Source organism: Schistosoma haematobium, chromosome 1 (genome assembly GCF_000699445.3).
Source record: "Schistosoma haematobium chromosome 1, whole genome shotgun sequence".
Taxonomy (NCBI): domain Eukaryota; kingdom Metazoa; phylum Platyhelminthes; class Trematoda; order Strigeidida; family Schistosomatidae; genus Schistosoma; species Schistosoma haematobium.
Genome location: NC_067196.1, coordinates 45,323,760 through 45,338,457, shown reverse-complemented (window position 1 = coordinate 45,338,457; position 14,698 = coordinate 45,323,760). Strand labels below are relative to the sequence as shown.

Sequence of the window (14,698 nt, the reverse complement as noted above, 5' to 3'; positions counted from 1 at the left end):
ATTTGAATAGTGAAGTTCATATTCAGAAGTACTAAAAAACTTTATTGGAAAAAAGCTTACACCTTACAATCAAACATTATGACATTTTCTCTGTAAAGCCATCAATAAGGCATAGAAACTAAGTTATCTATAAGTTGTTTGACTATGAGACAAATATCTCTCAGTATCTATCTTTAAATTTCAAGACTTTTGAGTGTATGCACGGAGTCTTGGGAAAACTGTCAGTGTTTTGTATATTGCAAGAAGCATTTCGTAAAACCCTTTTCTTACTATAAATTTGAATAAAGTATGAACAACAATCGTAGCGAAATAATTTGGATTCAGTTTATTTCGAAGATTCTCGAAAGATACATGCTAGAAACAATAATTATTATTCAGGAATAGGTGTATATACTTTATATTATGCTAACAGAAAGTACTTGATTAAAGTTAATTAAAAACCATTCAAAATGGAAGAATTGTAATTATTGTACATACCATTTAATATTCATATGTTAGTAAATGTGAATATATTAAAATTTAAAAAAAAACTTTTAAACCTATGAAGATAGGTAATTAAAAGTGTGAAATTGATATGAGTGAAGCTTTGTCAGGAAGTAAGAATGAAAGAATGAACCTGATAATTGTAAGCATAAAGTATATACTTAGCAACTAACTTTTTTAAAAAGTTATATTATTAGGACAATTCATGAGTATCAACACTATATTGTAAAGTAGGCAAACAATACTTCAGTTTGAAATTCTAAAAGAGAATCTTTAAAGTTAGTGAACTGGTTCTGCTACGAATATTGTTCTTGATGTATTCAAATAAATCACTTCAAAATGAACATACTTCACGCCATACAGTAAGTCTATTCAACACAAGGATAAAAATGTCTAGAACAATGGTAACTTTTGGACTTTATCATTGGTTTTACATTACTTCAAGTGAATATTTTATGCGTTAGTTTACATAATTTTCGTTCAGTATAATAAGTGTTAACTTTCGTTCACGTGAGATTTATATTCTCAATGCACGTGGACAACTGTGGACACACATTTGATTGGAAAAATGTGGGAATCTTGTATTGTGGCAACTCTAAAAACACCAGAGAATTTTTGGGAACTTGGCACTCATGTAAATCAGCAATGAACAAACATATTGAAATCTATCCAATTTATCAGGAAAATCCTAGGACCAAAAATCAAACCAATGGGAGATATGACCAAAATAAAGTAAACAATGACGAGTCAAATGTTAACAAGAACCAGTCAACATTAAGGTCTACAGGACAAACTGTGAGCCATGTGAGTAGAAATTCGAACACTTCAGTTTTACTGATGCTGTTCAGAAGAACGACGAAAGCTCTATGACCTAACCATCTAACTCAGAAAACAAAACTCTATCAAAAATCATCTAGCGAAGCTACAAAATCTCCACCATTTCATTTCAAATATGAATTACATTCATTATACGGTAACACTGTATATTATATTATGTATAAATTAAGAAATAAATGATTGTGTTTTGGTTGAACGATATGTTTTCGTAATGTCAACAGAATTTTCGGCCCCCTTAGTTTTCTGTATTCTTACTTTACTTGATGAAATTGAAGAAGTTTATTTTTTCAAGTCATAGCCGTAGGACAGCAGGTAGAGCACAATCTACGTATATTTGTGCATTTTGTATGTTAAATATTTGAAATTTCTATCATTCACTGGCTAATATAAACGCATTATTGGTAGAATCGATATGTATTTTAATCAATATATTGAAGATACTTTTCAAGTGTTCTACAGTAAGTTCTCTTCCAATAAAATCATCTATAAAAGCTTATCAGGTTTTAATTGAAATATTCTTTTTTTAATTATTCAATCAAAGTCTATTAAAGAAAAAGTTCAGCTTCTTTGATATGTGAAACAATTAAGATTATTGTTACATTTCCCATGGGCAAATATATAAAATTAGAATTAATCAATTTTAGAAAAATAAGTACAATTAAATTAATTGAGTCAAATATAAAATGGATGTTTTATTTAATCCATGTGTTAAGTATCATTTATCTGCTCAAATTACATGTTTATGAATATGCCTTCATCTTTTTTTTATATTGCAATGGTGTTAGATTTTCTACTTCTTTTTATATGAAAGTTTGTTTCATAAAGATAATAAAATTCCCTTAGTGATTAAATGATTAATTTCAATAGTTATGATCATGAGTCAATTGAAGCTAGACCATTATGGAAAACTTGGAAGCATTGAACGGATGTTTCGTCCTATTAATCTATATTAAAATTATACATTCTCAAGAAAAAGTTATAAATCAGATTAGATGACATTTAGATGTTTAAGTCACTCCATTGAAAATTGTGATTTAAGTAAACCAACAGTAACTGCATGACATTAGGTATGCATATTTTAGGAAGATTAATAAAGTATACATGAATGAACTAGTTAAAAGTTATTCTTATAAGTAGTAATTGCAGATATACTGTAACAGTGGTCAGTATGACAAACTTATGAACACCGATGGGAGATAACACATTTATCGGCTGATACTTACCCATTTATGCTTTCCTGTGTGACAGAATATTAGCTTTACGAACGAAAATGGAGGTTAAATACTTGTACTTGACATAAATTAGTCTGTAACAGAGAAATAACATATGTATTCGGGAACTTAAACTCATTCTGTTTATTATTACATTCTGACAATTCAGTACAGAGAAAAAAAACTATGTAAGTAAAGGTCTGATACTACAGACATCATATAAACAAATATCAGTAACTGTATACATTAGTTTAAAAGTTCTCTTTCAAATACCACTGGCAATGTAACATGAAATACTGATATGTTTAGTGTGAGCCATTCTGTTGATAGAACAAATTTCACAACTTCATTAACACTATGTCAAATAAAAATATTCAGTGCATATAATTAAACCTATGTTAGTCACACGGTATGTGTATTGTCATTAATAGGATGCTTACAATTAGATTTCTTTATGTATCTTTATATGCATCATTTGCTATTTAAGAAGAACAACTCACCATGTGTATCACCAAGTATTTCCCTTGTTTCAACAGAAAGCAAAATAGATTTTACTGTGTAGCCAATATTTAATACAGTAAATATTTAGAAAGTACGTAATCAAAAAACCCAACTTGTGATCAAGAATAGTTTGATTTAGAATTGAAAGTGCAAACGATAGTGCACATGTACTGGCTTACATTTTGTGCATTTATGTAAAATAGAAAATAAACATTCTTTTTTATTCTAGTGCACCTATTTTGATGAAGAAAAATGAGGGCGAAATAATTTTGCCTTATAAATCTTCAGTATTACCCATGCTAAATAAAGCATTAATATAAACAGAGATTTTTTCAAAAAGATTGTAAAATATTGGATCGGTGAATAGAGACTTGTATCAACAGAATAAGCAACCACTCGTAGATATTAATGATATTAGAAGTTAGAAATAAACAATAATATAATAATATAATAATCATATTGTTATTTTGCTTAAAGGTCTATGATTTATTATCATATCAATAGTTTTAAGGGGCAAAACTGTGAATAAACAAAACATTTGTTTGTAAATTGCTGATGTCATATCTTATGAACAAAACAGTTACAATTTGTAGCTACACACAACATTTGAATCTTATATTGGTTATTCTTCTGATCATATTTACATCTTACTTCATCTGGCAGTTCATACTACACTATGAGCCATGAAGTCCTGCTATTTGAAATTATCATCAAAAAATATTATCGAACTACAATATCATGCAGAATGAAATCTTTAAACCAATAGATAAAACGCGCTTATTATTTCGAGATGGTGGAGAAGGTTTGTAGCTCAGGTGAATGATTTTGATGGAGTTTTGTTCTCTGAGCTGATTATGTCGTTCAGAAGAACGATGTAAGTTGCAAGACCAAACCATCCAGCTCAGAGAACAAAACTCCATCAAAGTTGATTATTTCAGACTACATAACTTTACTATGAGTGGTTATCTATAACATTAATTGCATTTTTATATATTTTTGAATAGATCAGGCTGAATATTTCACCTTCGTAATATCTAGAATTAAATTTTATTATTCATTTCATGTGTATAAGGTTAGAGATGTCTACTTAATTGTTTAACACTCGTTTAACACTTGTTAGTACTCATGATTCTATCAAACGTCAAGAGAGTTCACTAATAAATATAATTTTCGTATTGATACCTATAAATAGTTCGTTGGAAAACTCTTCCCAATTGACATTAATAAATCATTTATAAAAATATTGAATGTAAGCTACATAATTACATAGGATTACACGGTAATGCCCGTCGACCGATTTAAATCAGAAGTTAGTGTTCATCATGTATCACGTACATTTTAAATTTAATTAATCCGATTAACTTTGAAAATATGTTGGCTTCGAAGCGATCTATAATCTCCAATAAAGGGTTAATCTTGAAATGAGAAGAATTAGAAACTTCGTCAAAAATGTTTATTATTTAGGTCGTTATCAGTGTTAAACAGTTGATTAGCCACATAAGTAAAAATTAAGTAAATATTTTGTTTGTATTTGTACACTATTCTAAATAATGGCTTACGAAAGTTCCAACAAACTCTCACTCATTAAAACGAGATAAAGTCACATGACTACTTTTTTATTTCAGTGTGATATTTTGTTCAGTATAATATCCACTTTATTTCAGTATAATAGTCTGAGTAACATACTTCGTATCAACATAACGTGGTGTTGGTCCATGTTTTAGTGTAGGATGCGTTTTGCAGTAGTTTTATATGAAATTTATTTTTATATTTACCCTATATTGGTTGTGATATTCATTACCGAATCATCAAACTATTTGTGAACTTGACACATAAATCAGAGTATTTGGTTAAAGTTGTCGTGGTATTTTTCGAATGGTGAATAAAATGTTCATCTGTCATTAGTTCAGTCTCCTCCTTCATATAGTTCAAATGTCACTCTCCTGTTTCAAGTCTAACTTTCATAATCATAACAATACTGTTAATAGCCAGTTATATTATTTATCCCATTTGATAAGAACAAATAAATCTAGTAATTTAATTATCTCTGTAGTGATTCATTGAACATCACATATAAGTTTTCATTACGAAAGGTTTTGTGAACTAAACTATTATTATCTTTTGATTGTTAAATAGTTTGTAATGTTACCTTTCTTTATTTCAACCATTAAGAAATCGATCAAGATATTTTCAAAGATTCCTGTTTTTCAAATGATAAATATTAATGAACATATTAATACTATTGACCTTTTTCTTGGATATTTAAGTCCTTCTTAATTCAAACTTGCCTCCATATTTTTGAAACTGAATGGTTTTTCATTGTACATTCTATTCTTTTTTATTGTTTTAATAGTTTATAAAAATTTAGATCGATTTTTAAAGGGATACAATAGTTATTTTATGTTGAACTTATAAATACTAAATATAAATATGAATACAACCCGATGAGATCACTGACCTACTTTTTAAAATCAAACTATCACTTCATTCAAATGGAGTGTAGGAATAAGAAAACGCTTGTTAGCACTGATTAATTCTTTTAAAACCTCTACACTAAATCCATCTGAATATCAACTAAATAATTTACATTGGTAGATAATCCTTAGTTAAGTTCTACAAAATGACCTCTATGATTAGAGTGATATTTTTTTTAGAAAAATGAAATCTATAAATATGTGTGTACTGGTTGATAGTTTACCATCAGGAAATTAGTCCCTCTTTAAAATGACCATTTCATAATAAGTAATACAATTTTGTTATCGATTTTACTCTTTAGTCACAGATAACTAACATAGTAAGACTCTAAACTTTCACAGATAAACTTACTTCCTGTTTATTGACAGTAAGATATACATAACATCTGATCTCCTTAAAAAACATCACATTTATACGTGGAACATTTTTATGCTATAAAATGTGATATATATCTGGTAATCTAACAAATATATATGACATCAGATATTTCCTTTAGATAAAAACGTAAATAGCCTTAATTTTTTCTAAATTTTTATCTGTAAACCAACTTGCCATCTATTGAAGAAAATCTACTGAGAACAGTGAACATTTTATCTTGTTACTAAGAAAAAAACGTAGAACTACACCTCCGAGCTTAGAGAACACGACTTAATCAACTGAATTCATATTAATTACAAATTTTCGTCATCATTAAAAAAAATTATATTACATTTTACCTATGGGGGTTTTACTGATTGATATGTCTTGGTAGATTCAATGCAATTATAGAATCTGACGACTTGATCATACTATAAATTCTGTTTGTTTAAGAATGGTCAATTTGTGTAACTAGTGAATAAAGGTTCATTCAGATGTTTCTTAAAAAACTCGCCTACAATATCTCCTAAATGCATGTTTTAAAATGGATGTTTTTTCATGTATATTCTGGTTTTAATCTAATGCCATTTAGTGTAAATAATCTTTTAATTTATTCAAAAAGGAATGTCATTGCATAAAATAAACTAATCGTCACCCATTTCATACATTCACATTTAATATTTGGTTATTGATATGACATCATTCACTTTCATTAAATTGAACAGAAAAAATAAGAATTAAAAGTTGGATAAAAACAATTTCATCATGATTCATTAAGTCTTCATCAGTTGTTTATAACTTGTAATAGTTCGATATTAAAAAAAACTTAAGAATGATACAGCAAGTACTCAAATAAAAAATTAGAGAACGAAAATAAACGCTGTAAATATACATGTAATATACGAAACTTCCAGAAACCCATTAAGATAATTTCAAAAGATTAGAAAGTTGAAATTTATTGATTTTCCCATAAAATAATTAGTTAAACAACACTATGAATATTTTACACGAATACTTCAAATATAGTATTTACAACACTAAGAATAATGAGGAAGAGCCTTTATATAAAATAAAAATGCAGTACTTGACAACCCGCTCAATTTCGTGGATTAGTTGAAGTTAGATATTAACACCGTTAGATGCCGGCCGACTCAGTGGTCTAGTGGTTAAGCATTTGCGCGCGAGACTGATAGGCCCTGGCTTCAAGTACCGCAATCACTGCAAAATAACCTGATGGTTCTGATGAAATATTGATGGATTATCACCTATATTAAAAATAGGTTACATAATGCCTTCACTTTACTAATTTAGATGCGAATGTTTAGTCAATATATTTGTGTCATACTAAATCAATCAGTTAAATAATCTGAAATATCTCACTAGTTTTTCAATTGAGTACTTTGTACAGTAGATTATAAAGTTCCCCACGCTAGATAGTTTAACTTCAGAACTTTCATTGTTACACTGGTCATAGTAATCAGGGACTACTTCATCTTGAAAGGAGTGCTCCATTTATTTAGCTGTTGTCATATCAGATCGTTCTGATGATCTTATTTGTGAAGGTTGTCTCCATAGGTTCTTGCACTTGTGTTGGGTATGAATTTCAGTTGACCTCTAATCCTCTGATTATGTGCTAGCAGGATGAACGCATGCCGATATATCTGCGGATTGCCATCAGATCTGAATTTCATACTTCTAGCACTTTGCAAAAATTTTAGATCTTCCTTAATAATTCTCTAGTCAAATTCCTGTCGATGATTGTTTTAATGTATCGGTTTTAGTAATATTACGTAATGTTGATTTATTGCTAATCCATGTTCATGTAGATGTAGGTGGTCTTCATGATCGTTAAATTGGTTCTTCAACGAAATATTTTATTTCGATAGCTATTAATCTTACCACTGACTTTTTATCCACTTTACCCTCCCACCTCATTTTTATTTTTGTTAAAGATAATTATGGCAACTATGTTGCATTCGATGAAAACGGTGATGGCTATGGACAATATTCAATATATAATTATGCGCGCGATCCATACACTGGTCAGTATCATTATCGTTTGGTCGGTGATTTTCAAGGTGGCAAACTTACAATGCGTGCACGACCTATATGGCCGGGTGGGGAATCAAAAAATTTTCCAGTTAGCCAATGTTCAGAAGAATGTGGGTAAGTCAAAGGTATTTTATTTTTTGGATGCATCAATTAGTAAGTTAATCATTTAAAGAGCCTTTTTACTGTTTAAATAAGCGTTCAATGTTTATCAGGAACTTTAGTTTACTTGGATACCGTATGAAATTTAATCCCTTCTGAACACAGTCATTCTCACCAACTAGTTATACGGAAGAGTATGAATGTCATACGAAATACTCTCAAATGCATAAACGTATTCGCTTAAAATGTTCTGCCTTCCGGAAATCATCAAGATTTCTTCTTAAATATGTGAAATAGGATCGATAAGGCATCTAGTCAACAAGGAAGTTTCTTGTATCGAATAATTCAACACTACTTAGGATTTATGTTTCGTATTTAGTAAACATATTCCTAACCAACATAATTTCAACAGTTTCTCTTTGAGTATACAACTAGAGAGATAAACATATAGAGTATAAGTGTTTAAATAAAAAAAGTTGTCTAAAATAAATTATCTTAACACATTACGCTTTCACTTGTTTCGTAATGTATTTTTTCCGTAATCGTCAGTCAATTTTTAATAATAAAAATAATCATATATCTGTAATACGCTACGACAAAAACCCATCGTATATGTTAAGTAGCTTTGAAATGTCGTTCAAATAATTATTAGGGTAAACCTAATCCCTTGATCTTTTACAGATTTAATACTCTCATATTAGGGTATTTTGTTGGAAATGTAAATATGACAAAAATTACTAAGATAACGACTCTGGTACTCTGCAGAGATCATTCAAACGTAAAGTTAAACTCAGTTCTTATTTATTAAAAAGATTAGGAAAAATAGATCAAAATGAAGAAATTTAAATTAGAGAGATATGTACTGAATCTCTATGATTCTTTAGTCTACATTAAGGTAACTACATCAATTATATGCCAGAAACCCTCACCATAAATGTTTTACAAACGTTTGCTTTGCGCTGTACTTCAGATAGGAATTTATGCCTTTCAAATAATATTAACCCACCGACCTTGATGTAACATTTCCGTTTTCTTTCATATTCACATGATGTTACTGCACCGATTATAATTCATAAACTTATTTTTCCAACCCTTTTTAAAATGATCTTTGAACTTTACTAGTAAGAGTCTATCCAAGTATTTAAGCCATTAGAAACAATTCTTAACACTGATTGGAAAATTTAAAACCTTGTGTATATATTTTACACTGAGAAATGTAATTCAGTACCACTGAGTATAAAATGAAATCTTTAAAACGATTCTCTAATCGAACCGTTATTTTGAATATATAATGAGGTTGGCGATCCTGTAAGTTCTTGAATTTAAATAAGACAAATATCAATTCATTTTATTTCCTTTCTTCACTTAATAAATATCGGCTAAGGTGGTGCAGCTGGAACCAAACATATTTAACATAGATGATCTTATTTTCATGATTTTAGATGTAAACTACAACTTCAATGCTCATTGAAAATACACTTACTTGGTGACAGTACAGTTGGATTATAGTTAAGAATAAATAGTGACATGTAGTGGCAAAATAAAGCAGTTGAAATATAGAGGAAAGTTCACTGTATTTAATGTTGAAACGATACAGATTCACAATCAGATGACGAATATTAAATTTACTGTGTGATGTTTATATATTGTATCCCATTGACTATAGTTTGAATTTTGGAAAAAATGGCTTAATTCATTGACTTCGTATTCTTAAATAAACACCATGATGAAGAAAATACTAAACATATTATGAAGTAAATTATTGACACAGCAGATGTCGATGATGAAGCTGTTTCAATCAAATGTGTCATCATACTTGTGACTCTGTGACCCATGCAATACATATAGATTATGAACAACATCTTTCCATTCAGACGAAGTTTTAAATGATACGGTTAAACGAACACTGGTATACTAACTAATCATGCAGTCACTTTTATTTCCTATACTTTAATAAGACAACTCTCAGACGTATTTGCAAGCTACTTTCATGCTATCAGTAATATACATGATAATCGATTAACTTAATGATACCATATAAACAGTTTCACTGAAGACACATGATAAATCGGTTGTTCACGTCACATTTAACGATGTGATAACGATTTTTACCGGCAAAAATGAAAACAAAAAACATTATATTATTTCATAAGAATCATTTGCCCAGTGGGTAAGTAATCTATTTATTTTCAGACAACACAGAATAACAATATTGAATAATACATATAAATATAGATGTGAAAACATATTATCTCAAGTGTATAAACATATTATGTTTGATATATTTAAATTACATTTGTTGATTGATTTTCATCCACTAATCTTGGGATAAATAAACATACAAAAGATTGTTTTCAGTTGTTCATATTACCGGTAATAAAGTTTTTAATAGAAAAATCTGAATGAATAATAATGTATAACAAGGTAAGAGCATATCAAAATATAACAATACGCGTAAATATTCTTTTATTATTATTAACTAGAAAAGTTAGAAATATAAACTTTATAATGAAATGTCAGCTTTAGCCCATTTTAATCTCGTTTGTTCTAATGTTTATTGAATGAACTGATTGTCATATTTTCAACAAAATTCTGAAATTGAAAGTAAAGTTATTGCTTGCTTGAGTAGATCATACTTATCCTAAAAGACTTTCGATGTACAAAATATATTCGATAGATTTAGTAGTAATTAGCTTCAAGATGTAGCACTTTACAATAGAAGTGAGAAGCTATGACTGCTGGAGTTCAACCTGTGTCGGGTATGAGACATTTATCTACTGTACTTGATGGATACGGGTTGCAGAATATCACGAACTAGTTGAACTTAGACATTAACACTGCCGGATATCGGCTCATTGGTCTGGAGGTTCATCGTTCCCCTATATAACCGAAAGTTTCGGATCCAACGCCGGTGTGCGAAGTCATAGATGTCCATTGATTGGAGCACCACACTGGAAAGAAACGGCTGGCGAAAGCTTCCAGATTCTCAACGATCGCTTAGCTAAATTCCGTTCATGATTTAAACTGTGAAAATCTTATAATCTCCACAAATCCCGTATACTACTAATTTTAAGGATTAAATTAATTATAAGTATATGCTATCGCATCAATATAACTAAACATCTAACTAAAACTATATACTCAAAAGATATATGTAAACGACTCGCGCTCTTCTTAATCTGGTCGCTGTGTAAAGTGTTCTCCATTCCATATCTCCTTAGAAAACTTTTATTTAGTTCCATAATCTCATATGTAATCTATTCATGCTATTTTCTTGACATTTGTCAATCTTTAGATCAAATTACTCTCTGTCAATGGTTTCCCAGCTAAAATTCCTCTGCTTTATTCCATTTTTTAAAGCATAAATTTAGTACAGCTATTAAAATGTGTTTGTTTTGTTATATTCGATTTGGTTTAACGTTATGAATAGATAAAAAAACAGTGAATCACAGTATAAACTTAAAAACTTAATAAACACCAAGCCTAACAAAAGGTCATGAATCACTCTAGTGTAATGAAACGCTAAATCCTAAAGATTTATCTAATACACAGTTGCTAACCTTATAATAATCTAATGGCTTACAGCAATCATCTAGAAAGAAAAAAAAATTCAGTAACTGATTGAACACTTGAGTGTAATAGATTCAATCTCTAAAAGTATATACAAACCGATCATATTTACTGATATTTTGACTCTGAAGCTTGTTGGTCTAACAAAAATACTAAAAAACTGGTTCTTTTATCAATGTATTCATAAACACTTTAAAATCAATGAGTCAAGAACTCTTAAATAGGTATGCGAAAAACACACTTTAAATCTATAGATAAACTGGGAAAGTTGAAAGTGTTTGGAGAAAGTTTGTTATAGTTTGATAAATCATCGTTTACTCACAGGTAAGCTAAAGGAGATAGTGGATTGTATCGATATAATAAAGTGAGGAATTGAGAAACAGAAATCTAAATTTCCATTTACTCCTTCAAAGATTTTGAATGTGAAAATGAATTTGGACATGTACGTTTTGTTTTAAAAAGACTTAAACAAACAGCTTCACGGTGTTGTTATAGCATTTCTACTAGATTAAATCTTATCAGATTTCTTCTTTGAAAAATTAAAGGACGCTTCTGTAAAAGTGTGATTAGTATTATATCGCACTTTTGCCTACATCTGACCAAAATTTTGATAGTTATCACTTTCACAATCAGTGATAAATAAAGCGATTGTGTTATATTTCTGTATATTTTGCAAAGAAAAATCATCAAACTATATCATTAAAAAAAGTCAAAACTAATTTCAAAGTCCATTGAAGTCATTTTTGGTTTCTTATTTCAGTGCTGTACAAACAAAATATACTGTATAGTTGATTTCATTTGTAGAGTTTCTTCTACTGTGGTAGTAACTTTAATAAGGAACAATAAACTATGCGTAGTATGATTAGAAAAAAATAGATTTATGTCAATACTGGTATTTTCAGTGTAACAACTGTTCTTGAAAATACGGTTTCTTTATGAATTTGCCAATGAATTTGAAACACAGCATCTATGGATCTAAATAGATCAAAAGTGCATAATGTAGTATTATATATTTCTAAAATTCAGCATTTAGTCTTTTGAAGAATTTTATCAGTGAATATTGATTACTTAACGACAGAAAGTGTAAAAACGAAATGTCAACAACGTTGAATTTTGTAGCTATGTGGGAACTATCTGTGCCAAATAAATTGTCACAGGGATGTAACCATTGTCAGGCTTTTCTATTCCACTGCACTGATCAAGGTCATTAGATCAAGTCAAGGCTTAAACAGTAATCAAAGTTACTCTTACAATTGACTGATCACTGGGTGGTGATCAATGTCATGCGTGTCTAGTCCTTATTAGTGCACATCGAATGCTATCGATCATGTTGCAATGTGGCCACCAGTCTAGGTGACCCGACACTGCGGGCACTATATATTGAGATTTAGATGGTGGTTAGAGGTAGTCGACAGGAAACCCTGGACCTGGGTTTCGTGCTACTTGGCACTCGTCAGCAAGGTGTCACCTAGACTGGTGGCCACATCGCATCATGAGCGATAGCACTCGATGTACACCAATAAGGACTAGACACGCATGACATTGATCACCACCCAGTGATCAATCAATTGTGATTACATCTCAGTCCTACAGGAGGTCGGTCGCGGCTCGGATAGCTCAGCAGCAACGTCTCTGACTTTGAAGCTGGGTGACACGAGATCGAATCCTCCAGGGAGCACCATTTCCCTCAAGATTACAGGTACACCTTGCTGACGAGTGCCAAGTAGCACGAAACCCGGGTCCAGGGTTTCCTGTCGACTACCTCCAACCACTATCCAAAGTTACTCTACACCACACTTACTATATTCTAAATAGTTGGGGACAATCAATAGAAAGGCTGCGTTCCAATTGACGATGGTTGCTAAGATACATTCATCATTACCTTGGATTTAATCGATATTATCCAATGCTTAGGATCAGACATTCAGTGACATTATATAATGCTCAGTGGTATTTCAGAGAAAACACCTCAGTCAGACAACGGATATGCGCGAAAACAATTAAACAATCTGCTTCCGATTTAATCCCCCAACTACCAGTCTGTTATCAGCTATGAAGATTGCTTCTTTGTTAATAAAAAAGCTTCAAAATACTATGCATATAAGGTGTTACTTTTATTCTTCTTTTTTAATTAATGTTATGTAGATTTGGTGAAGTTCGACGTTTAGACAAGAAACAACAATGTTGTTGGTCATGCGAAACATGCGGTGTAGACCAACGTGTAGTTAATTTAACTCACTGTGAAACTTGTCCTTTTCAACACTGGCCTTCAAAGGATAAAAGAACATGCGAACTTTTAGAGGTAAATGCAAAATTAATTATTTATCATTTGCTACATATAACTCTGTCCAACATTCAAACGTTAATCTTTTCAAAATGGCAATAAATAAATGTACAATATATGGTTTTATTTGAAGTCGGTCATGCTAATTATTTTTTGGTATCAAATGAAGTGTTAAGAGTCATTTAGTTAAACTGAAATGAGTTTCATTTAGAAGTTAGAAATATGATAGATCCAAATATAATTACAGTCAAAAACATTTAAAATAAAGGTCCTAAGGTTTGAAGTTGAAATGGCGAGGGTTTCAAATTGTTACATCCCACTAAGTAATAGTATAATAGTGAGACATTGATTCTTCAGTAACCGTTTAACAGTTTTTTATGGTAGCCGAATAAAAAACTTATGATAACAGAGGTAATAAATTTTGAAGAGTTGACAAGTTCATGGAATCATGAATGGTGATAGAGAAAAAATAATATTTAACTGAAAAGATAAATGGTAACAAAATGGTTCCATATGTCGACTAGAAATTAGAGCCCGTTGTAAAATTAACCATAGTTTCGTTTAAGAAGATAATTTCCTACTATTGAAAGTCTAAGTACCACGCTATTTTCGATGAGAAATATCTCTGCCGTGATCAAGTTATAGTTTATTAAGTAATACAGAACGTAAGTTCTCATGCTACCAAATTATAACACATATACAGTTGTTACTTAAGGAACAGAATAGATAGAGAGCAAATTGTATGCAACTATCATGTATACTGTAGTGTATTATCTTATCTAATAAATCAAATAATATATGAAATATCCAGTTGATCGGCGACACGGTC

At 30.3% G+C, this 14,698-nt stretch overlaps 1 protein-coding gene across 2 annotated transcripts in view; it reads left to right on the top strand.

The window, feature by feature from the left end:
* GRM3 (Metabotropic glutamate receptor 3) overlaps positions 1 to 14,698 on the top strand; it is a gene marked incomplete at its 3' end in the record, with an annotated part of 76,146 nt that overhangs the window by 42,012 nt on the left and 19,436 nt on the right. For both annotated transcript variants that reach the window (XM_051208805.1, XM_051208806.1), the window contains exons 2-3: positions 7,817 to 8,030; positions 13,731 to 13,887. In XM_051208805.1, coding sequence (XP_051074208.1) covers positions 7,817 to 8,030; positions 13,731 to 13,887 — 371 coding nt within the window. The remainder of the gene's footprint in view (positions 1 to 7,816; positions 8,031 to 13,730; positions 13,888 to 14,698) is intronic.